Source organism: Heptranchias perlo, chromosome 5, assembly GCF_035084215.1.
Source record: "Heptranchias perlo isolate sHepPer1 chromosome 5, sHepPer1.hap1, whole genome shotgun sequence".
In the NCBI taxonomy this organism is placed as follows: domain Eukaryota; kingdom Metazoa; phylum Chordata; class Chondrichthyes; order Hexanchiformes; family Hexanchidae; genus Heptranchias; species Heptranchias perlo.
Window position 1 is genome coordinate 32,787,396 of NC_090329.1, and position 26,718 is coordinate 32,814,113.

At 42.4% G+C, this 26,718-nt stretch overlaps 1 protein-coding gene across 1 annotated transcript in view; it reads left to right on the forward strand.

The window, feature by feature from the left end:
• sntg2 (syntrophin, gamma 2) overlaps positions 1 to 26,718 on the forward strand; it is a 283,588-nt gene that overhangs the window by 250,489 nt on the left and 6,381 nt on the right. Inside the window, exons 15-16 of the mRNA XM_067985257.1 lie at positions 23,108 to 23,200; positions 23,798 to 23,908. Coding sequence (XP_067841358.1) covers positions 23,108 to 23,200; positions 23,798 to 23,908 — 204 coding nt within the window. The remainder of the gene's footprint in view (positions 1 to 23,107; positions 23,201 to 23,797; positions 23,909 to 26,718) is intronic.

Sequence of the window (26,718 nt, forward strand, 5' to 3'; positions counted from 1 at the left end):
TCAATCCTAATCAAAAATCCAATTACCCACATCTGAATTGCCAATTAACATGTGGCTAGTGGTTAACATGCTGGACACTCTGTCCGAAATGGTTTTCCTCATTGATGTTGTTGACTGCGTTCAGAAGTTAATGTTGTCCAAAGATTACTTGATGTTTCAGTGAATCACTTTTGAGGGATTATTGGGCCGATTTTCGGATGGCCGAGCGGGTGCGTTTGTGGCGGGGGGCTCCTAAAATGGCGGAATTCCGGAGCGGATTTGTAGCTCGGCTCCAACCCGCTGATTTCCAGGTTCCCTAGTGACGCGTTCGGGCGCGTGCGCAGCTCCCGCATGTGGGACTCCCACCGGCAATTAAAGCCAGCGGGATGCTACTTTACAAAGTTATTTAGCTAGTTGAGGTACTTGACAGACCTCATTGAGTGGAGATTTAGGCAGGGGTGCAATTTTGAGGATCCTCAGCGTGTTTTCCGTGCTGTGGGAAACACTCCCTGTTGGAGCAGACGTATTTCAGCCAGCAGCCAGTGGGAGATGCAAAGGATCTGGAAACCTCATTTATTGCAGCAGGGCACTCTGTCACTTCAGACAAAGTTTTGGCTGCAACACCTTTGTCTTTCCACTCAAAATTATTAATTTATACCCTAATCTCTGCTGTGCAAACACATTTACCTACTTTGCAGACACCCTCAAACTCACACTGTCAGGATGGGGGGGCGCCATAGCTGCATTCATCACTTCATCCGAGGACGAGCAACATCACCAGCCTCGCCAGGCACGCCGTCCACCTCTGCCACGTGGAGCTCCACAACACAGTATGGCTCCACGGGCACCTGCACAACACAGTTGTGCAACTACACATACACCCACTGTAGGGTGACCCAATGGGTGGCATCAAATGTGGGTGTTTATGGTGAACCTCATGAAAGGGACTTATTACACAAGCCAGTCAAGAATGGTGAAGACATGGCAGTAGTGGTGACAATAATAATATTTAATGTGCCATTAACGAAATTAAATATGAATAAAAAACATGTCAAACTATCAAAAACCCTTGTGCATCCCCTTCGTGCTCACAAAACCTTCGCCTTACATTTACAAGTACTCCTACGTGGTGCATCCCCTGTGGCTGCAGCAGAGGTAGTGACAGGTTGCTCTTGTTCATGCCCTGACCGATTAGATGCTTTGGGCCAACGGCCTCTGGGTTTCGGTGCCCGTGAGGGCCCCTCCAAAGACTGCTCCACCTGCACCTGTGCAGGGGCAGACTCGGCCACCTGGAGAGGAGGCAGCATTGCGGGTACTGGTTGAGAGGGGGGCAAACGTGGGAGCGCTATGAGTGGCGTCCCCACTTCCATGTCCCCTTTCACCATCATCCCTTTCCTGGACCAGGCCCACATCACTCATATCACCCTGCTGGACGACAGTTTGGAGGACATGTGTGAAGCCTTGTAAGGCCAGTGCCAGAGTATCTGCCTGCCTGTTTAAGGTGGCAGAAAGTTGCTCACCCTGAGTCCGAAGGGCTGTTGTCGGGGCCTCAATGGACTCATTTGTGAGCCGTGCTTGAAGCTCCATGGAGGCTAGACTTCCCTCCATTGCAGACATTCCCGCACTTACCTGCGACACTATCTCAGAGATGCCCTCACGTCCCTGTGACAGTATCTCAGAGATTCCATCCTGTACCTTTGCCACCATTCCACTCTTGCAGGTGTTGGACTCCTCCATCCTCTGCGCGATTGTGGAGAGTGCGCTCGGCACTTGTTCCAGCACCTCGCAAATGTGCTGCTGCCCCTCGATCATTCTCCTTTTCATGGATGGCCCCCAGAGTTCAGCATCTGTGTCCAGCTGAGCAGAGCCTGGAGAAGAGTGCTCCCACCGACGCAGACTCTCCACAGCTGCCCCTGCCACCAGTGTCTGCTCGTGCTCATGTGTGTGGTGACTCACCATTTGCAACCCCAACGAAGTGAGGACGGGGACCCACCGAGGTGTGTGTATCTGCGCTGGTAGATGGCTCGCTCAGATGTGATGGTGCTCCCTCAGAGGCCGGTGGGTCCTCTAAGGAATCGCCCTCCACCGTCACGGCGGTCGCTGAAGGTCCTGTAAGAGAACAGAAGGCAATATTAAGCATGATGACAGATGTTGAGGTGCTGAAGATGGCAAGGCATGTTAACATCATTTGCTATTGTGAGTGGTGAATGTTAAAGTTCTGTCACCAACCGTTTGTCGGGTGACAGTCTCGGCGTCCCCGACGGACAGGCACTCGAGGATGCGGCTCAGCTCCAGAGCCTTCTGCTCCGTGTCTGTGAGGACGGCCAGATGTTGAGGCCCCCCTCCGGTCTTCGCACTCTCCCATGCATTCTGGGCTCTCTTCTCCTATAAGGGGAGAAAGTAGAGAGGCGTGAGTGAGGGATGGTGATGTGGCCAACTGCTGAATGCATTGGTTTGGGTGAGGCTGACCGTGAAAGAGATGCATCAGATGGTGAGTATGAGACAGAGCCATGACATTGTATAAGGATTGGGTTGGGTGGTAGCGGTGGGATGGGTACTGGTGAGGTGAGTAAGTGCAGGTAAGTTGAGGATGAGGTTTGAGTGGGTGTGAGGAGTGATGTGATAGAGTAGTGTTGGCAGTGCAGAAGGAGTTGTGGGGTGGGAGCAGTGATGTGGAAGACGGAGTGTTGGAGAATGAGTAAGTGTACTCACTTTGGCTGACCTAGTTAGGTCAGAAAAACGTTTCCTGCACTGGATCCATTGCTGCTGCTGGTGACCTCATCTGCCACCTCGAGCCAGGCCTTCTTGGTGGCAGAGACAGGCCACTTCCTCCCATCCACCGGGTAGAAAATATCCCTCCTCCTCCTCACCCCATCCAGTAGGACCTGGAGTGAGGCATCGGTAAATCTGGGAGCAGTCTTTCCCCTGGGCTGCTCCATTCTATAATTTTGGTTCTTTGCTGCAGGAGCAGCATTGGAGGACTGCCCCTTTAAATAGGGCTCCTCCAGCTGACAGCCTGTGATGCGGGTGCGCAGTCCGCCTGCTGCGCAGGTTGACGATGGGAAACCCGAACGCCACGGTAAGTGCCTTCAATTTACCTGCGATCGCGTGGGGAAGGGATCGATTTCACTGGGCGGGTTACCCACGCACCTAGTCGCCCCCCCGCTGCCATCCCGCCTCCCTGGTAATATCGGGGTCGATGTATTCAAATTTGCAGAATGAGTGAAATAGATTAATTATGTGTAATCTGACCCATCAGGAATCATTTTCAAAGGAAAACAGGTAAAGGCTCATGCGTAATATCTGTGACATAAAGGCTTCTTGTGGCATAGATACATTGTCATTATGATTCATCTTAGGTTCAGTGTTTAAGTTCAATGTTCAGTTTCTGGACCCATTTTGATTTCTGTAATTGACACTTAGATTCCACGTGCAGGTCACGAAGAATACCTCACTTGTACGAACACTGCATAGAGAAGTCTAGATAAGATTGTAGTGGTGAAAATGGTCTTGGGCAGTAGTGCAAAATGGGCGATAGTGAATCGGCAGCCTGTTTTATACCACGCATGATTTGCATTTTGCACTGACTTCAATCGAAAAAAAGTCAGGTGGGGTGTAATATGAGCCGCTGATTCGCGATCACCTGCTTTGCGCTATTGCCCAAGGCCGATTTCACCCCCTGTTTCTCTGAAAGTCCTGTTGATTAATCAGGCTGTGTAAAAAATACATTTTGAAGAAAACTTTTAAAACTTTTGTGGACCAATTCAACCACTATTGTTTTCTAAGTGTTTGTACCTTGTGTATTTCTGTTTTTATGTCATTATCTGATTTGTAAATAAATTTGACTTTTAGTTTTTGCCTGAACCTACTAGGATAGCATTTAGCACTATTCAAAGTAGACTGAAGAGTATAGTGGCATCTAGTGTGGTCCTCAGTGCATTATACCATCATTAAGGGCAATCCTAAGTCATGTGGCACACTATCCCATTCACAGTGCACATAAGAACAGAGGTTTTAGTTCATAGGCCTCACTCTACTTATGGAAACTGCCTTTTTGCTGTCAACAAAATGTACAGGTGCTGAGGGAAACTTTGAATCATAACAGATTCAATATTCATTAGAGCAAACAGCAAAGCTATGAAAATAGTTTTAAACTGCATTAAATATTAAACTAAACTCAAAAATAAGCGCAGAAAAGTTTAGCTTTTTAATGTTCCTATACGAGTTGTGGAAAGTAAGAACATTCGTTTGTGAAAAGGAGAAAATTACCACAGCTGAGACTCACCAAAAAAGCCTAAATCATAGAATCATAGAATCATAGAAGTTTACAACATGGAAACAGGCCCTTCGGCCCAACATGTCCATGTTGCCCAGTTTATACCACTAAGCTAGTCCCAATTGCCTGCACTTGGCCCATATCCCTCTATACTCATCTTACCCATGTAACTGTCCAAATGCTTTTTAAAAGACAAAATTGTACCCGCCTCTACTACTGCCTCTGGTAGCTCATTCCAGACACTCACCACCCTTTGAGTGAAAAAATTGCCCCTCTGGACCCTTTTGTATCTCTCCCCTTTCACCTTAAATCTATGTCCCCTCGTTATAGACTCCCCTACCTTTGGGAAAAGATTTTGACTACCTACCTTATCTATGCCCCTCATTATTTTATAGACTTCTATAAGATCACCCCTAGACCTCCTACTCTCCAGGGAAAAAAGTCTGAGTCTATCCAACCTCTCCCTATAGGCTAAACAAAATTATTTTTTAAAAATTCATTCATGGGATGTGGGCATCGCTGGCAAAGCCAACATTTATTGCCCATCCCTAATTGCCCTTGAGAAGGTGGTGGTGAGCCGCCTTCTTGAACCACTGCAGTTCGTGTGGTGAAGGATCTCCCACAGTGCTGTTAGGAAGGGAGTTCTAGGATTTTGACCCAGTGACAATGAAGGAACAGCGATATATTTCCAAGTCAGGATGGAGTGTGACTTGGAGGGGAAAGTGCAGGTGGTGTTGTTCTCATGTGCCTGATGCCCTTGTCCTTCTAGGTGGTAGAGGTCGTGGGTTTGGGAGGTGCTGTCGAAGAAGCCTTGGCGAGTTGTTGCAGTGCATCCTGTGGATGGTACACACTGCAGCCATAGTGTGCCGGTGGTGGAGGGAGTGAATGTTTAGGGTGTTGATGGGGTGCCAATCAAGTGGGCTGCTTTGTCCTGGATGGTGACAAGCTTCTTGAGTTTTGTTGGAGCTGCACTCATCCAGGTAAGTGGAGAGTATTCCATCATACTCCTGACTTGTGCCTTGCAGATGGTGGAAAGGCTTTGGGGAGTCAGGAGGTGAGTCACTCGCCGCAGGATCCCCAGCCTCTGACCTGCTCTTGTAGCCACAGTACTTATGTGGCTGGTCCAGTTATGTTTCTGGTCAATGGCGACCCCCAGATATAATTAACAAAGGTTAATAAAAGGTGCAAGTCATGTAAATGTCAATTAAGAGTAACCAAAATGAAACTCAGAAGATGCATAAAGACAACAAAAGGATAGAGAACAGGAAGAGAGTTACACATTTTGATATATAAAAAGTCACTCGAATGTTGAAGACCAAATTGGTGTGCTGAGGGATGAGTCGGATAGAAATGTTACAGAACATCAGCGCACGGCAGATTTGTCACTTAAATTCTTCACGTTGGCAGTCACATTGGAAGATTGCAAACAACTTCCAAAGCACAAGAATACATAAGATATAGAAAAGACAATCAAAATTATGTTATGATGAGATTCAATGAAATAATTTGCTATAAGACAGTTGCAGTAGATGAGATACACCTTACATTTCTCTGGGAGACAAGATGGAAAATAGACAAGACTTAATTTTATATTTCATAGAATTACATAGAATTGACAGCACAGAAACAGGCCACTTGGCCCAACTGGTCTATGCTGATGTTTATGTTCCACACAAACCATTCTTAGGAGTTTCATAAATACAGAATTGTTGATAAAAAAAAGAGTGATACATGAACCTGGGAATGCTAGGCTAATAGTTATACTGAGGAAAATGATTGAGAACATTTTATGGGTTGCTATGATTACAGAGACCATAAGTAGTAGTCAGCATGCTTCACAAACTGACTGGAATTTTTGAAGAGGTAACTAAATCAGTGATTGAAGGCTATTTAATTTATTTGGATTTTCAAAAGCCATTTGATAAAGTTCCGTATGTGAGGTTTTGAAGAACAAGAAGAACAGGTCTTAATAGTAAAATAGCAGCTGGAATTGTAAACTAGTGTGGCAATAGAACAAAAAAAATACAAACAAAATAAGCTCTGGTGTAGGCACAGTGGCCTAGAAATTGGATCGTGCCCATGCAGTGCCGCTGAAAGGGTGGACATGTGGTGGCCAGTAATAGCCCACAGTTTTAATGTGGAGTTGGGAGGAACACTCTTGCTCTTGCTTGCTTGCTCCACCATAAGGCAAGTAAAAGACATTTAATTTACCTTTCGAGTGGCACCCTTCAGTAGACCCTTTAAGGCTGAGAAATTGAAGAAAGTGACCCCATCATATATGATGCATGCTGCAGTCATTTATAGGAACGCAGGAACAGGAATAGGCCTGTTCCACCATCCAATTAGATCATGGCTGATCTGTATCTTAACTCCATCTGCCCACCTTGGTTCCTTAACTCTTAAAACCCTTGCCTATCAAAAATCTATCAATCTCAGTTTTGAAATTTTCAATTGACCCCCAGCCTCAACAGCTTTTTGGGGAAGGGAGTTCCAGATTTCCACTATCCTTTGTGTGAAAAAGTGCTTCCTGATATCACACCTGAAAGGTCTAACTCTAATTTTAAGATTATTCCACCAGAGGTAACAGTTTCTCTCTATCTACCCTATCAACTCCTTTAATCATCTTAAACACCTCAATTAGATCACCCTTTAATCTTCTATGCTCAAAGGAAAGCAAGCCTAGTCAATGCAACCTGTCCTCCTAATTTAACCTTCTTAGCCCAAGTAGTTTCTAGCATGCGCTCTGGGCACCTACTGAGCAGCCCCAACCAAAACAGACGGCCGCGTACTTCTGGTGCCATCGCAGAATGAGAGCACACATGCCGCCTGGCATATTGGACCCTTAGGTGTCCATTGTACACCTGTAAAATGGGTGCAGAGGCATCGAATTTCTAGGCCATTCATTTTTAGATGCACTTCCTTGTTGCAAAAATGTGTTTGGATGTAAATCTCCCTAAATGCCTGCATCCCGTGCAGTTCACACAATCTGTAAACAACATGGCTGGACATCTCCCCAGTTGCAGCATACTATTCTATGATGAGTAATCTGTATGGTCAGTTGACCAGTGTATAAGTAAGATTGATAACGTTCAAAGACTTATAGACAAGTGAAGGGGATAGGCTAGGAGATAGTAGATGAAATTTAAAGTAAATAAATGAGGTAATCAACATTTGAACATGAAACTTGGGCGTATGTTTTTTTGGTAGAGCTGGGAAAGAAGAAGGATTTGTGTGTAGTTACGACTCACTGAAAGTATCCACTTTGTGATGCAAAGCTGTTGTCAAGAAAGCTAATCTAATGCTACCATCTATCTTAAGAGTTTTGGATTAATGTTGAACAGGTTATTCCGATTCTGTAGCCTATTGGTGAGATCAAATTTAGATTATTATGTATAGTTTTGTACATCCTTCCTTCAAAAATGCACTGGAGTGTTTAGAGTGATTCCAGGACTTTAGATTTTATGTCATAAAAGAGACTCTGGAAGCTGAAATCATTTTGATTTGAGGGAAAAAGATTTAGAGGAGGCACGATCCAGGTTTATTAAGTGCTGAGAGGAATGGATAATGTAGATGTGAGCAGGCTCATAGTGGAACTAGAGATCATTTTTGCTAAAATTAGCAAAGACAGCAACTTCACCCTACTGAAGAAATTGTATTTCCCACAGAACAGTTAATGCTGCTTTCATTATCTCCTTTAAATGACTATCTGAGAAGAAAAAGGATTTTGATACAGGGATGAGTATAGATACAAGTGATCAAATGCTTTATGGAACAAGATGGTTCCCTCAGTACTGCGACTATGGGTGAATGTACAATGGAATACAACTGTCAAAGTTGTAAATGTGAGTTGTACAGTTGAATTCATATTGTGGACTTTTGTTAAATTATGGGTCATGAGCTTTTAGCTTCCTGGAGGCTTACCCAAGGCTAAAGAGACAGGGCAAATTGTATATGTGCAAATAACAGACATATTTTGTGCCTAATGGCCTTTTCTTGCTCCATATAGGACACAGAAAGAAAGTAATTTTATTGTTTTAATCTGCTAATTATCAACAGTAGAGAATATCTGAAGCAATCCATGGGCAGTGCCAAATACTGGCAATTTTTGAGTAATTTCTTCCCTTGCATCATTAGTCACTTACAAAATGCTGTACCGTTTTTAGCTATGTGGTAAAAGATTTGGGAATCCTAGTCAAGGACAGGTACTAATACATGTAATGAATTTGGTGAGGCGCCTGATGGAATATTCATTTGTTAAAATAACAACCAGTAGCTGCGGATCCTATTTTGAAATAATAACATGGTGTCTTTGTCCCTGCAATGACCTTAAAATCTAGACATAGTCAAATGCACTCAGATCAAATCTAGAGTCTTGAAAGTGGAGACATTGAGGTAGATTTTAGCCCTACCCACCTGTTGGAAACTAAAGGACACCCGCCCAAAGCCGACAACATCATTGGGACCCAACTACAATTTTAACTGGTGGCTTGAACGGGGATGCCACTGTAGCTTTCCCACCAGGTGAAAACAGAGGAGGCGAAGCCAGAAGAGGCCCAAACAGGTGAGTTCTTTTTACTTTCCTTAAAGAGCAAGGAGGAGCAGGAGAGCTCCTCCGGGCCCCAAAGGAAAGCTTCGGCCTCCCCTATAATGGACTCCCCCTTCCCGCACACGAGGGCCCTGCAAGATAGCCCCCAAAGCCGATCCCGTTACCTCCCTGGTGTGGCGAGCGACCTTTGGGCCGCGCAATTTGACACTGCTTCCTGCCAACCTCCCTCTCAGGAGTTAAAATCACCCAGGCCTCATTACTGGAGCAGCATGGGAGTTTCCAACTCATCTCACTACCCACCCCGCCCAAGAGTTAAAATCGAGGACAGTGATCTGCGAGCAACAACTTATTACAGGTTTCTTATTTTTATTTTAAAAAGGCTACTTACTTCAGTTTCATACCCTAATGATTTAGATGACTTGGTTGAAAAAATGTTTCAATATTCAAATAATATTGCAGTTGAGGAAATGTTCTGTCGTGCTATTTGTTTGATTCTGCTTTTTAATGTTACAAATACAGAATATCGTGATTCTTACAATGCAAATGACCGTTATATCACTAGGTTTTAAACTTGGGTATTATCATGGATGAAGTACACATATGTTAGGTCACATTGCCAATTTGAGTGTAGAGTATAAAAGGTAAATCCACCATATTGTATGTTGTTCTGTCAGTTTAAAATGTTCTCTTGGCTAATATATCATTGAATTTGTTAATAATGTGGCAGCAGAATGAAAAGGTTTTACACATCTCTTTACTCTGATTATAATGCCAAAATGTCTTATTGGGTAAAAATTGCCATTCTCCCAAAGGAGCACTGTCACATGACAACTTAAAACAGCTTAAATCACACGTCTTTTATTGGCAGCTCTTTTCCCAGCTGCAACTTCTTCATATTATATTTTGTACAACATTGGCAAGACCCACTGTGTAGTAGCCTTTTCCATATCAAGTGTACCAAAGTTGCCCACTATATTGTCACATTCACTGTTAGGTAACCTTGCTGCTGTCAGTAAAGATTCCCTTTTCAATTCCTCTTGAGTATCTCTCAATTTCCTTCTCAACCAAATTCTCAGCAAGCACAATAGAAGGGACAGTTTCAAAATGTTTCTTTAGTGTCAGTGGTCTGCATAATTATCTGCAATTAAAGTGCTGAATTGGTAAACAACACTGGACATACATCTAAAATTCTGGAGACTGATTCCCATACACAGTTTAGAAAGAAATTGTAGTTTCAACTGGAAATTTAAACCTTCAACAGAACTGTGGCATTTGTGGAAGGGACTTATGTTCACTGCCTTATAAGCTGTAAAATTGTTCATGGCGTATACTGTACTATTTAAAAATATGGGGGATTGGCATTAGAGAGAAATCATATGTGTTAGAGCCTTAGTATTTGGAAAGCTGAAGTGATGGAGGTAATAAATATCTTTTCCTTCCTTCCTCCTCTTAGTCCTTCTGGTGCAGGGATAAATTCTGGCTAACTGTCAAAGCCTGGAGAGTACTTCAATTATATAATTATCTTATGATAGAAATAATTGGTCCAGGTCATCCTTTGTTTATCAAGATGCTCTTCCAACCTTCAAAACATGCTCAACTTTCTGTCCTGCATCTTTAATTGCCTTCACAACTGGAAGACTGTCACAGATCCAATTCCTATCATAGAATGTGTGAAGGAGTAGCTGAGAATTCTCATTAAAGTGAGAATTTTTTAATCATGCCTTCCCTAAGAGTTAACTTTACACCAGGATTGGTCTTCTCAGTCAGTTAATGTTGTCAACAACTCCCATGATCTTCTCCATCGCCCTTGCACAATGCTAATACAAGTGGCTCTCTTCATTCAACGGAGCCTCTACTTGATATAAAGAGATGGTATTATGATGGCAGCAGAATCTCTGAAGACAATATGCTTCTACATCCTTTCCTCCTGCTCAACATCCCAAGGAGACTGTCCTCTAGATGCTATTAATCCACTGTTGGACATCACTTATCTCAGCAAGAAAGACAGCATCATGTCTGTCCATGACATGCTTAATGTCAAGTATCAGAAGTGATGGTAAAGATATAGACTGAATTCCTCACTTGCTTACACTCTGTAGCAGATACACTTGTTGCAAAAACTTTTTGGGATGTAAATCTTCCCACATGCCTTAGACTACTCAATCTGATGTTTCTAAAGGGGAAATTTCAGCCTTGGATTTTGTATCCTTTGTCATCCTTAAAGTCCTGATGCTTGTGATTTACTGTTGCTCTTGAACTTCAAGATGTCTTCACAATGGTGCGGCTCCCCTTACCTGTTTCTTCAGTTACAGTTGATCAAGGTGACTTGGTTGAGTTCTATAACGCCACTTGCAGGGCATTTCTGATTGGATTGTATCCTCCTTGCCAGACATCTTAGCTGAAACATCATCAGTAGCCAACAATGTATCAAATCTTTGGAAATTTTCTCCAGGACTTCTGCAGATTATTGCAATCCTCATTGATAGCCAATAGTTACAATAACAAAACTCTTTAGTGAGTTGCTGATTGGGGAAAGTCGCAGTCTCCTGCTGTCAACTAGATTATTTTTCCTCAATTCTTAATTCCTTTGCCAGTAGATGTCTCTGGCTCTTCAGAGGTCCACTGTCAGTTTATAGGTTACACACCAGCAGGAGTGCTTCAGTCAGCGGAGTTGTCAGGCTGGGCGTGGATCTCCTAATTATCTTGGTGGCCTTCAAACCTTTCACTGTCTCTGCAAGAGATCTATGCTATAGGAGGGCCTTGATTTTGTTGGAAGTGGCCGTCAGGTTAGTAAAGAATGGGACATTCCAAGTTTAAAACCTATTTATATAATAGTCATTCACCACTGTATTGTATTAGAAACTGAGCTTTACTACACATTTGTAAACACTTTTTCTCTTAAGTGCAATGGTGAATCACTGTTCCCAACCACCTTTCCACTTCACTTGTAGCATTTTACTGTCTGATCCTTGGCTTAGTGACATCCTCTTCTCTCTTATGTCTCCTACCAGGAAAGAGGTTCAATTGACCTGGGAAACATCTTTATCCTAACCAAGATTCTAGAGACTAGGACAAGTAGACCCGCTGCTGTCTGGTGAAACCTGCTGCTGAGCAAGACCCTTTCCTGCTGATTCCCAGTGGTTGACTCCTGCCTAACTTGGACTTAATTGTCTCTCCAGTCTTTGCCTTCCATTTAGAATAGGTTAACATTATTGATTGAATACCTTTCTTTCTAGTCAAGAAATGGTGATAGTCAAGTATATGATAGTCAAGCAGATTTTCAGTTAAAAACATTATCTTTTTATGGGCCTCATCACTCCTGCACCTGTTTCCTATTTACCTGATCCTCAGCGAGAATGCCAAACAGTAAAATATGGCAGATTTATCTTTTATACTAACATTCACATCTTTGATTGTGAACATTGTATGACCTGATGTGAATGTGCCTCACAGGATAATACTCAGATTTTGAAGCCTGATACTACAATAGTGTTCACACTGCATTTAAGTAAAAAAATATATAAATTATTCATAAAACTTATGTGGTGAAAAATGCATTTTAAAAGGGTTCAGTGTTTCAAATGTTCTGTTGAATAATCATATTTTCATGAATTGGTCCCAAAAGTTGGATTATTCATTTAGTAAAGTTCTTACCAGAAAGATGTGGCATAAAGAACAACATACAGTGCAAGCTTAGTATTACTGCTAGTTTGTAACAAACATCATTTTATGTCACAAGGACCAAAGTTTCAGCTCCTCATAAACTTTTACAGTGATGCATAGTAACTTTATTTCAGTGCTTGGTACAGTGTACTGCAATTGTTTCTTTGAGAAGTTTGGATATTTACTGTATTTGCAAATATGTTTCACAGGGATAACATTTTTAACTATCGTTCTACATTTCTGCATCGTGTACACTAACATTTAGAGTTACAACCATTTTAGAATTCTGAGTACACTTGCAATCGCTAGTTGACTGAGAGTTTACTGTTCAGCGCAATCAATTATATCTCTATCCTAATCATAGTTATCCCATGATAAAATGGCATAGTTGACCAATCAAATATGTAAAATACAGCAGTAATAACTTTGCTCTGTTTTAAAGTCATTGGACTGAATGCGTGATTAATGTGTGGAAAATTGAAAGCTTCATTCAAAATTTGATTTTGTGCTCAATTCCATTTATTAAAAGCACCCTTGTTTAGGGAGAGCCCAATATCAGTGCGAATGAACATACTGACTTATTGTGCCGCAAATTGTTAAGGAACAGATTAGTGCCTTCAAGGCCCCTCTCTTCCCCATCCCAATGTGAGTTACTGAGAGGAAAGCAAAAATCAAAGTGATTCAACTCAGGCTAATGTGGTGCCATCCCAGTGGCTGATTACAGAACAGCACCAAAGAATGGCCTCCATGAGGCGAGAACAGTCACTTCAACAACAGCAAGAAATAATTTACAAGCAGAATAATTCATGCTGCTAGACAATTCACAATCTTCACATCAATTTACTGTCTTGTTTATAGTGCAGTGGTGAGGTACTTAATCCAGTATAAATTATAATTTTTTTTTCATTAAAATATACTTTATTCATAAAATTTGCAGCAATACATACAATACAGTTGTCATATCACATTCCAAACGTACACAATACAGATTATACAATTTGCAGGTTACATCAAGTACAGTTCAATGAACACATTGTACATAATTACAGTTCACGACACTCTAGGGTGCCTCATTGCATTACACTCAATACAGATTATTGATTACAGATTCATTACAGATTCATTACAGGTACATTACATCAATTTGAATTTCACATTCTGCCCGGGGGAGGGGGTTTTCCCTGATTGCAGCCCCTCAGTATACAATGGTGGGAGGGCTCTAAATGGTTGCCTTTCCCCACCGAGCCTTTGCGGCGGCCGCACCCGTCCTCAGTGCACGTAGTCCTGGACCTTGGAATGTGCCAGTCTGCAACGCTCAGTCGAGGACAGCTCCTTGCACTGGAAGACCGGCAAGTTTCGGGCAAACCAAAGGGTGTCTTTCACCGAGTTAATGGTCTTCCAGCAGCAGTTGATGTCTGTCTCAGTGTGCGTCCCCGGGAACAGCCCGTAGAGCACAGAGTCCTGTGTTACGGAACTGCTCGGGACGAACCTGGACAGATACCACTGCATCTCTCTCCAGACCTTCTTTGCAAAGGCACATTCCAGAAGGAGATGGGTGACGGTCTCGTCTCCACCGCAGCCTCCTCGGGGACAGCGTGCGGTGGGGCTGAGAGTCCGGGAGTGCATGAAGGATCTGATGGGAAGGGCCCTTCTCACCACCAGCCAAGCTAGGTCTTGGTGTTTGTTTGAAAGTTCTGGCGATGAGGCGTTCTGCCAAATGACATTGACAGTCTGCTCGGGGAACCAACCAACAGGATCCACCATCTCCTTTTCCCGCAGGGTCTCGAGGACGTTACATGCGGACCACTTACTGATCGCCTTGTGGTCGAAGGTGTTATTTTGCATAAACTTTTTGACGAAGGACAGGTGGTGTGGAACGGTCCAACTGGACGGAGTGTTCCGTGGCAGCGTGGCCAAGCCCATCCTTTGCAACACCGGGGATAGGTAGAACCTCAGCACGTAGTGACACTTTGTGTTTGTGTACCAGTATAAATTATAATGTCACAGACACAGTTTTCTCTTATTAATGAAATTCTATGCTTTACAATTTAGATCAGCTATAAACTGGAGTAAGCCCATTAGTAACATAATGCAGGTGGTTATAGTTTCAGTTGCAAATGTATGCTGTTCATAAGTCTGAGAGTTTACTGTTCAGCACAATCATTTATATCTCTATCCTAATCATAGTTATCCCATGATAAAATGGCATAGTTGACCAATCAAATATGTTAAATACAAGGGTGGGCAACCATCCCATTCTCAGGAGGCGGGTCGGGCATTAAAAGCTTTTAAGGAGGCTGCGGGCCTCCATTTTCAATCCTTTTTTGATTTTAGCCCCTGGGGGCCAAGATTCCCGGGTCTTCTACGTCACATCACATGAGAAGAGGCAAGAAGGCCCAAAACTGTAGGTAAGTGCCTTTATAGCACAACGTGTGGGCCTGGAGGAGCAGGACTGCTTCCCCCAGACCCAACAAGCCTACCTGCAGCGACCTCCCCACTACGATCTCCGCCCCCCCACCATGATTTCCGTGCGCCCCCCCATGATCTCTGACTCCCCCAAAATCTCCAAACCCTCCCATGATCTCCGACCCCGCTATGACCCCTGACCCCCCCGATGACTGATCCCTCCCCTCGATGACTGACCCCCGCCCCAGTGACCCCCGACCTCCCCCCACCATGAACCACCCCCCACCCCCCACAATCTAACACTTACCTGTTCACATCCTCTTCCTGGCTCTTCTCCCGTCCGACTGAGAGCCAGCCTGCCAATCAGGCTGGCCTGTCGGGTGGGAAACTGGCAAAAAAGAAAAAAGACGACGTCCTTACATCAAACCCATACTTCCAGGTTTCCCGTCAGGAATTCCACACACTCACCCGCCCCCTTCCCGGCTCCAGGCTAAAATCATGCCCTTATCTTTGTCATTGTATCTCTCATTTGTCTACCTTTCATTGTGCTTCACACAACTCAAACATGAATGAAGACCATGTTTGTTCTAATTATCTGATCATCTGTACACGGCTGTACCAACTTTGCAAGACAGAGGAATCCCAAAGAGAGTTTTCTTTAACTATAAAATAGACATCATGAATTGTACAAGCAGAATAGATTGCTCAGTGGCGAGCCACTGGGTAAAATCCTTGGAGAGCGGATTTAAGTTCTTCAAATTCTTTGTGTGTAGCAGTACAATACCCTAGAGTCAGCAAACAGTTAGTTACTAGAGTCTCTCATGTAAAAGTTTTTTTTTAACCTTTAACATGTTTTTGTTGCCCTGTATATATCATTAGTTATCAGGTCTCACATCACCTTCCTGGTTTTCACTTCACCTCATGTAACTGCTACAGGTGCTCCTGTTCACATTAGATTTCACAACAGGGATTTGAAGAGGAAGACATATCTAGGGGGAGTACTTGTCATTCGGAGTACTTGTCATTCAGAGTACTTACTAAAATTGTATAATTTTAAAAAAATATTCTTTGAAGTTTTTAAAAAGCTATCAAATTTCTTACCACAATAGAATCCTGCCATGCCAGCTGTCCATGCCTTCAGCCCATTCCAATGACATCACCAAATAGGTGGAGTCCCATATGTCCTGGAGCAGCTTCACTCATTGATGTTGGGATCTTGACTTCGAGATGGTCTCTGAGCCAATCCAGAGCTGCCTAACCCCTGACCAAATGGCTGACCATTTGAAGAAAATGATCAAAACCAACACCATCATTGCTGTTTGCACACAAAATGGCTACTGCATTTGCCTACATCACTGCTGTTGTTTCAAAGAAACCATGTAACATGCTGTGAAATGTTTTTAAGAGATGTGATAAGGCACAATATAAATTCAAGCCCTTTTTTTGGATAAAGCATATCCAATCAGTTTGAAACCTCTTTCCACCAATGGTAGTTTACACAGTAATTATACAGAATTATATTGATTGACAAATATGCATCAGCTTGAATGGATATGTTGAATTATTTTATGCGGAAAGTATGAATTGGATTAGACAATGTAATAACTGCTAATAGCAAACTAAGATATCTCCATTTAGTTGAGATAGTTGGCTTGGATACTCACTAACTGTTTTTACATTGGATTTAGAGAGGTGCTTGTGCAGTCAGTTACTGACGTGCAGTTCTCATGCACCCGGTAGTAACACCAATGTCAACTTGCCAAATTTGCTAAGACCAGATGCTGGGATGGCCATTTCTTACCCCTGCCAGTGTAAAAGCAGCTACAGAGTCATGATAATGTACTAATTCTCCCTGTGTCTGTAATAATTTTAATTCAGCTGTACTTGTTTTCTTTGGTAGTTTATCAAGGACAGTCTTTGTTTATATTTGAAATTGGCATTACTGATGAATCAATTAGAAAAGAATTGTGGCACTTCTATTTTCTTAAGCCTGTGACATGGTATATTTCCCCTGAATTAATTATATATCAAGGGATTAAATTCCCTCTGTGCACTATGTTAACGCAATAGTTGAAAATATTAGACAGGAAGTTTATCCAAACACATTGATTAGTTTGTTAAAAATAGCTCATAGAGGAAATGAAACCCCTCAAGGTCAAAAAGACACAAACTTGCTCTTTTAGTGTGAATGTTGTTACAAAGCTGGGGTTTGCCAAATGCTGAATGACTCCTCTGAAATCTATCATTATCAATTCAGGTATAAGAAACATAGGAACATAGGAACAGGAGTAGGCCATTCAGCCCCTCGTGCCTGCTCCGCCATTTGATAAGATCATGGCTGATTTGTGATCTAACTCCATATACCTGCCTTTGCACCATATCCCTTAATGCCTTTGGTTGCCAAAAAGCTATCTATCTCAGATTTAAATTTAACAATTGAGCTAGTATCAATTGCCATTTGCGGAAGAGAGTTCCAAACTTCTACAACCCTTTGTGTGTAGAAATGTTTTCTAATCTCGCTCCTGAAAGGTCTGGCTCTAATTTTTAGACTATACCCCCTACTCCTAGAATCCCCAACCATCGGAAATAGTTTCTCTCTATCCACCCTATCTGTTCCCCGTAATATCTTATAAACTTCGATCAGATCACCCCTTAACCTTCGAAACTCTAGAGAATACAACCCCAATTTGTGTAATCTCTCCTCGTAACTTAACCCTTAAAGTCCAGGTATCATTCTAGTAAACCTACGCTGCACTCCCTCCAAGGTCAATATGTCCTTCCAAAGGTGCGGTGCCCAGAACTGCTCACAGTACTCCAGGTGTGGTCTAACCAGGGTTTTGTATAGCTGCAGCATAACTTCTGCCCCCTTGTACTCCAGTCCTCTAGATATAAAGGCCAACATTCCATTTGTCTTCTTGATTATTTTCTGCACCTGTTCATGACACTTCAATGATCTATGTACCTGAACCCCTAAATCCCTTTGGACATTCACTGTTTTTAACTTTTTACCATTTAGAAAGTACCCTGTTCTATCCTTTTTTGATCCAAAGTGGATGACCTCACATTTGTCTACATTGAATTCCATTTGCCACAGTTTTGCCCATTCACCTAATCTATCAATATCGCTTTGATCTTTCATCTGAGACATTTAATATCAGTAAAATTTATTAGCTTTTAAATCTTAGAACAACATTAAAAGACATAAAAGGTGAAACATTACGGTGAAGTAATCCTTTAAACATTTAGTTAGGATGAAATCACTCTATGCAATGCAAGAACGTCAATGCATTAGCACTTTGGTATGAAATTTTTTTGTCATCGGTTTTAACAAAGGCCAAATCCCTGTGTGATTTTACTCCATACATAATTACATTACAGCACTTTGAGGAACATAGTGTAGGACCTGTAGTTTGAATAGAGCACTTTAAATTGTACTATGGGTGCTGGGAGAGCCCCACATTGTGATAAATGTTCCCTTGCTTTCTCTCGCAAAGGCAGCAGTGCTGAATATCAGCGCTGACGACATCTCACAGCCAAGTGGACAGAAAACAGACAAAGATGGTTCAAATGGCAGGTTCACTGATGGGCAGAGGTAAGGGGAAGCAGACTGCAAGCAGACTTATAAGAAACACTACAACATCAGTGGAATAGTAAAACTGTAGTGAATTCCAGAAAAGCACATTGCCAATGTGTGTAAGAAATTTCTCAGAGCTTTTTCCTAAATTGGCCTAAGGTTATTTTTCCCTGTTTTTATTCTGTCCCAGGATCTTGCATGGCTGGGGGTGGGGGGGAGGGAAATAATGGCAGATATGGGTCATGGTGTGAAGAAGTTACAACCGTGACAGTATTGCACAGACACAATGGACTAGCTCGTCTTTTCCTGTGCTATGTTTTCGTATGTTCATAAGTATAATGCTGTTGAAAAGCACAGTTTTAAACAAACATAGAATACCAGTTTACCAAAGTGCATTTCATTCATTCCTGTAATATTATTGATCTAATGAGAGCATTCCTCCCAAACTCAATAGTTTTAGCATTGAGCAAATTAAATATATTTAGTTTAGTGGCTAATTTCATCTAGAAGGAGCAAATGTGTTTCAGCAGTTTGATCACTTTCTATAAAATACAATTTTTATTTAAGTGCTTTCTCAGATTAAATTGCTGAATTAATAATTTAATGAACTACAGTAAAAATATTTACAGATCAGCTGTTTTTATTACAGCTTGAGAGGTGTAATAAGATGCTAAATAAGTACGTCTTTATTTATTTCACTGGAAGATTGCTATAGTTTTGGAAGCTCCTGTACTGGTGGTCAAACCACTCATTATTCTTAGTTTGCCAGTTAGAGTATTTGTATAGAATCTCCTTGTAATTAAGTACATATTTCAGTGCAATTGTTAAAATATATTCATCCGTGAGGTTTTTTTGTTGTCCATTCTCAATTCCCACCTAATTGCTCTTTTTGCCTCACTGAGGTTTGTAGTCAATTAATTAATCTAATTAATCTACCAGCTGGGGAGGAATTCTAGCTATTATCGGCAGAGAGAGTTATCTCTTAATATGTAGTTATAGTTTGTTTCCAAAGCAATATGTTCAAGCTCTTATTCATTTATTTGCAAACAGCTTGTTCTAATCAATTTCGTATTCTTAATCTGTTGCCCAATTTTATTTAATTATTCACCTGTCAGAACTGAGCATTGATTAGTTTGATTATTCTCTTATCTTTGCATACAGTTTTTTTTTCACGCTTGTTTATATTGACAAGTTTCAATCAAAATCAATCTGGTGTCACATTCAGCATAAGTATTGTTGAATTTCACACATTATGATGGCCTATATGGTCAAATAGCCTGTTAACATTCAGAACTGTACTTAAACCGGACTGCTTAAGAAGGTCCACATGATATATTCTTTCATAGATTAGGATGTGTAACAACGAGATTGATTTTGCAGTACTTGCATTTTTTAAAAAAGCTTTATTATTATACACAACAGAATACACAAGCAATAAAAACAGGAAATGCTGGAAACACTCAGCAGGTCAGGTGGCATCTGTGGAGAGAGAAACAGAGTTCAGGTCAATGACCTTTCATCAGCACTCAGAACATGCTTTGGATGGCTATGTGCATTTGTGGGAGCATATAAAGATCAATAGAGTTCACATGTTCAAAGTCTGAATTGCTGCTGTCATTTAGAATTGACAGGTTATCTATTGATGGTAATATATGCTGTGGAATGAGATCTCTCTCCATCCGCTGTAAACTGAAAGGTGGACTCTCTAATGGGAGACAGCTATTAGCTGGGCAGTTCTCTAATGCTCCTCACATGGGGATATTCTGTTCTTCTCTAGACAGTTGTGCCATCCATGCCTTAAGATAGTGGCTGATTATTTTTGCTTCGGTAGGTGAATAACTTCACATTTTACTTCTCATCTTACTTGAAAAAGTATCCTCAACATGCTCCTTTCTTATGTTATGGATAACAACATATCTTGCTCCTGTTGCTATTCTTCTTTTGCCTCTTATGTATCAATTGATTCTGTCCTATACCAACTATTTATTTTATTTATAAAACAAAGTTGAGGGGGCAAAAAAGTACACTTAACAGAATGGGCTTCCACAGAAGCGAATAGGAGTCAGTTTTGGCTCTTAAATTATGCACTTCAAATCTGAATGTACACTTAAGTCTAAAATTTGGAGATGATTATTGGCCCAGATTTTGCTGACAAAATAACGGTGAGGCTAATGGTGCTCACTGTTATTTATGTGCAAATTGCACAGCAACTTCAGGAAAGGGGGGGTAGATGTGCAGTCAAATGCATTGAATGGTGTGAAGTTCCTGTATTTGCGTGATAGCGATGAACTAAACTCGCCACAGAAAGTTAGGGCTTGTCCATTTCAGTCTAAGCACCCTTTTTAATGGCATGATAAGTGTTAATCACTGCCAAATAACCTCTCTGGCTCTGAAAATTAACTCCTACAAGTGTGGAGTCTCGTTCCTTCAACTTTTAATTGTTGTTGGAGATTTTTTTAAAAAATTAAATTCAATTTTTTTTAAAAAGCTTTTTCTTTCTGACTCTTTTTCTCTCTCTCTTAATCCAATCTTTCTTTCCCTCTTATTATTTCTCGTTCTGTACCTGGTTTGACATTGAATTCGCTATTCTTACACTTCCTCGTTCAGACTCTACGCTGTTCATTTCACAATTCTTCAATCTGATTGTTTAAAGAGATACACAGTTGCTTACCTTGTTCACACAGATCCCAGATGCCCGGTAGAGAGCGCCATGCAATTTCTCTCGCACTTCCAGCAACTTCCAGTATAAGATCTCATAGAGGTTAAAAGGGCGTGAGCAAGTCTAACTAACGGCGGGCGCCATTCATTCACTGGCTATTATAAATTCTGGGCCAATGTATTTTGAACCAAAAATTCCAATTTTTCTTTTAATGCAAAAGTGCTGTAGTTCTGGTGTAGGGGACCAGATTTTGGGGCATAAGTCGGATACGCCAGAATTACACATGTTCTAAAATATACGTTAAATTCTGGTAGAAGTGACTGCTGACAGAAGATGTCCCCACCCCCAAGGTATGGGGACATCTTCTGTCAGCAGTGGCTCAGTGGTAGCACTCTCGTCTCTGAGTTAGTAGGTTGTGGGTTCATAGTCCCACTCCAGACACTTGAGCACAAAATCTAGGCTGACACTCCAGTGCAGTACTGAGGGAGTGCTGCACTGTTGGAGGTGCTGTCATTTGGGTTGATGTTAAACTGAGGCTCTGTTGGTCTTCTCAGGTGGACATAAAAGATCCCATAGCAATATTTCAAAGAGGAGCAGGGGAGTTCTTCTCTGTGTCCTGGCCAATATTTATCCCTCAATCAACGTCACTGAAATAGATTATCCAGTCATTATCACATTGCTGTTTGTGGGAGCTAGCTGTGTGCAAATTGGCTGCCGCATTTCCTACATTATAACAGTGACTGCACTTCATTGGCTGTAAAGTGTTTTGGGACGTCCTCAGGTCATGAAAGGCACTATATAAATGCAATTCTTTCTTTTCTTTAAAGCTACTATCCCAGAAATTCTGCCATTTACACATTGATTTAAGTTAAGCCTGTAAAAAGGGGTAAGTTTCCTGCTTAATTTTTCAAATCAGGAAATGGTTGAGGTCACAGGCTTTGACTGTCCACAGTATTTGTCTGAAACATCCGCTTTGACTGAAGAGATTGCAAAAAGCTTTTCCCAGCTGAGCTGTTCAGAAAGGGTTTTGCAAATTCCCTTTCAGTGGCAGGGAAATCTTTCTGTCATGGAGCTCTTACCATGGCGTTCACTATGGGTATTCCCATATATGTCCTTATGATGGAGGTAGAACAGAAGCAGGATGAAGAGGAAATGACAGAGGCACTCAGGATAAGGCTATACTAAAGGGGAACCAGACCAATTAGACAGTACCAGAGTCTACAGATCACACCGTTCCTCCGTGGATGTCTCAGAAGCGATCTGTTTAAGAAGGCAACAGCTCAGTAAGAAGGCATAAAAGGAGCTATTGTCTCCTGGTAGAAACTGACCTTCCAACATACTCTCAAATTTAAATAAAACAGACTAACTTCAGAATACTGGAGTGTCTCAAAGTGGTTTTACTATGCAAATATATATTTCCAGTAGGAGCTTAGTACCTAACCCTGTTGCCTCTCTTAAACCTATTCTGGTACTGTCCCAACGTGATACCTGAAGGCCAGGAGCATCAGTGGTAGTTAGCTGCGCTGTGGTCTCATTAGATTCTTGCAATTGAGGTGGCCCTCATCTCAGGACTTCAGAGTCCCAGAACGACTCTTCATCAGGCTGTGTCACCACTGAAAGCTTCATGAGCAACCGAGACCTGTATCCTGGCACCAACATGAGTAGGCATATGAGGGAGCTGACTGGAAAGGTCACATGAGCTGTTATCAGGAGAGTGGATGGCATCACAGGCATGTTCTAATCATCCCACTTGTGCTAGGTCCTGGATCTGACTGCCCATTGATCAGTGAGAGGGCAGACTCATTGGCATGAGTTACATCCTGCAAACCCTGGAGAATATGGGGCTCCAAAGCTCTCAGAAGGTGGTTGCCATTATTCTGCCCAGCTGGTCCGCAGGTTAATTTTGTTGCTTGATGGCATAGCAGTATACAAAGTATTTGTTTATTTTAAAGATTCCTTCTAATAGATGTTCTTGGAATAACAAATCTGTCTTTCCTTTCCTAGTCTAAGACATATGGGTGCACCTGGCAAGGCCAAGCACTTTCCTTCACAATTGACTTTGCGGCTGGATTTACCTGTGTTGATAGTAACACAAAGGTGAGGAAATAGCAAGTGCAATAGAAGAATATTATTGAAGTTAGAGCAAAAGAATTAAAAGAGTAAATTGTTGTGAGGTAAAGCTTCTGGTGTGAAGCTCTGCTGGAGGAAAGATGGGTCACAGAATCAGCTTCATTCTGAGATAGACCTATCCACAACTCACACTTCCATTCAGCAAGGCTCCAACCCAGGAGCCCTGCCTCGCAAAATTTGCCCTATGGTGTCCAAAAAATGACTTGAACACATTTTCAACTTTATAATAGTGACTACAAATTGAAAGTATTGTAGATTTTATTGCAGGATTATTTCAAAGAACTTAAATATTGATGTTTATCAGAATGATAAGATATGGTCATTCGTAAAAAATGTAAAATAGATATATTAGTGAGAATTGTTGAAAGATTTTTCAAATAAAAGCAATATAAATTGCAGTTTTGTACTGAATGATTAATATGTTTTGATGTGTTCGTCCCTTCGCACAGTTTGGGATCATGAAGAATTCCTTTTAAAATCAATGCTGTGTGCTCAATATCACATTGCTCATTCCACCTGTCAGTAAATAAATAATGACACTCTTAAGTCTTTGTTACTTTACAGAATGTTATCTGGAGATTCAAGTTCTCACAGCTCAAGGGATCCTCTGATGATGGAAAAACATGTGTGAAACTGCTTTTTCAGAACACAGATACCAGACAGATTGACATGAAGGTACCTTCATGATATGATGTACAATCACTTTAATTGGAATACCTTCATTACAGGGGAAATGTTCTGTTTAGAAGTTTTATGAAATATGAATACTAAATCCCACATGATGCCCACAAGACTGTTTCTTAGGGACTGTTTCTTAGACCAATACGTCGGGGAACCAACCAAAGAACAGGCCATTTTGTATCTGGTAATGGGTAGCGAAACAGGATTAATTAATTATCTCAAAGTAAAGGATCCCTTAGGAAACAGTGATAATAACATGATAGAATTTCATATCCAGTTTGAGAGCGAGGATCTTGGGTCTGAAGCTACTGTATTAAACTTAAATAAGGGCAATTATAAAGGAATGAGGGTGGAATTGGCTAAAGTGGACTGGGAAAACAGATTAGATGGTATGATGGTGGATAAGCAGTGGCAAACACTTAAAAAGATATTTTATGACTCGCAACAAAAATATATCCCTGTTAGAAGAAAGGACTGCACAAGAAGGGTGAACCAACCATGGCTAACTAAGGAAGTAAAGGATGGTATCAGGTTAAAAGAAAAAGCATACAACATGGCAAAAATTACTGGTAAGCCCAAAGATTGGGAAAACTTTAAAAACCAGCAAAGGATGACTAAAAGAATAATAAAGAGGGAGAAAATAAATTATGAGAGTAAACTAGCAAGAAATATAAAAACTGACAGTAAAAGCTTCTACAAGTATATAAAAAGGATGAGGGTAGCTAAAGTAAACATTGGTCCCTTAGAGGATGAGACTGGGGAAATAATAATGGAAAACAAGGAACTGGCAGAGGAATTGAAAAGATATTTTGTATCTGTTTTCACAGTAGAAGACACTAATAACATACCAATAATAGTGGAAAATCAAGCGGCAAAGGGGAGGGAGGAACTAAAAACAATCACTATCACGAGAGAAAAAGTACGAGGTAAACTAATGGGTCTAAAGGCTGACAAGTCCCCTGGACCTGATGGCTTGCATCCGAGGGTCTTAAAGAAAGTGGCTACAGAGATAGTGGATGCATTGGTTGTAATCTTCCAGGATTCACTAGATTCAGGAAAGGTCCCAGCGGATTGGAAAACTGCAAACGTAACACCCCTATTCAAGAAGGGAGTGAGAAAGAAAGCAGGTAACTATAGACCAGTTAGCCTAACATCTGTCATTGGGAAAATGCTAGAATCCATTATTAAGGAAGTAGTAGCAGGACATTTGGAGACTCATAATACAATCAAGGAGAGTCAACATGGTTTTATGAAGGGGAAATCGTGTCTAACAAATTTATTCGAGTTCTTTGAGGAAGTAACGGGTAGGGTGGATAAAGGGGAACCAATGGATGCAGTATATTCGGATTTCCAAAAGGCATTCGATAAGGTGCCACATAAAAGATTACTGCACAAGAGCTCATGGTGTTGGGGGTAATATACTGGCATGGATAGAGGATTGGCTAACTAACAGAAAACAAAGAGTCGGGATAAAAGGGTCATTTTCAAAATGGCAATCTGTAACTAGTGGGGTGCCGCAGAGCTCAATGCTGGGGCCTCAACTATTTACAATATATATCAATGACTTGGATGAAGGAACAGAGTGTCTTGTGACCAAATTTGCTGATGATACAAAGATAGGTGGAAAAGCAAGTTGTGATGAGGACACAAGGGGCTCGATTTTAGGATCGTGTTTCCGGCGGGTTCCCAGCGGGGTGGCCCCGAAAATCCCGATCTCCGGTCACGTGACCGGATCGCGACGAAATCCCGGCCACTTCCGGGTACCGCGCTGACGTGCGGGGCTGCGCACGCAAGCCCCGCTGGTGGGAATCCCGCAGGCAATTAAAGCCAGCGGGGTTCCACTTGAGAGTACTTACCTTGCTTGTTGTGGTCAGTTAATGAGCTGAAGCAGCTGTCAAAAGAGGAAGTGTGGGATTTTCGGTTCAAGGCAGTGAGTTTCCCACACTGGGGGAAATAGTCTCCCTCCAACCAGACGTGTTGCAGCCAGCAGCCTGTGGCAGGTGCCAAGGTGCGCTCCACGGGGGAGAGCCCTCACCCACGCAGGAGGCCACTGCGTCACATAGGGCAACCCCTGCCCTCCACCACCCCCCGCCAAGCCAGAGGACAGACCGACACGAAACCGCAGCCCCAGTCCGAGGAACCACACACCTACCCTGCACAACCCCTCAGACCAACACCTGCCAGTTGGGTGGTGTGTGGACACCCTCGGAGGACGAAGAGCATGACCAGCACCAGCAGCCTCGCAGTCCACGCCGTCCGCCGCAGAGACGTGGATCCCCCCAACACGGTGTTGTTGCACGCCCACCTGCACAGCAGGAGGGAGGGCTACCGCAGAGAGAGACGCGTCGCAGAGGGCACTACCCTCGCCACAGGGTCCACAGACCGAGGCGCAGCTCCCCGGACCTCTCCGAGCAGCAGTGCACAGGGAGGCGCAGATTCGCTCGACATGTAGTCGTGGAGATCTGCAGCCTCTTTCATGCTGAGCTGCTCCTGGCTGGCCCCAGCACCAACTGCTTACCTGTCGCTGCCAAAGTCACCACTGCCCTCCACACCTTCTCCTCCGCATCCTTCCAGGGTGCAGCCGGCTACACCGCCGATGTCTCTCAGTCGTCTGCGCGGACGAGCCCTGCAAATACACCTGCACCTACTCTGCAGTAACACGATGGGTGGCATCAGTGGTGGGTCCTCATAGTGATACCCAGGAGCGGGCATTATTGGACACAACGGACAGGATTCGCGGAGACATGGCAGTGGTGGTGTCAATATAATGTGTGCTGTTTGTTGCTCTGAAATTCAATATGGGT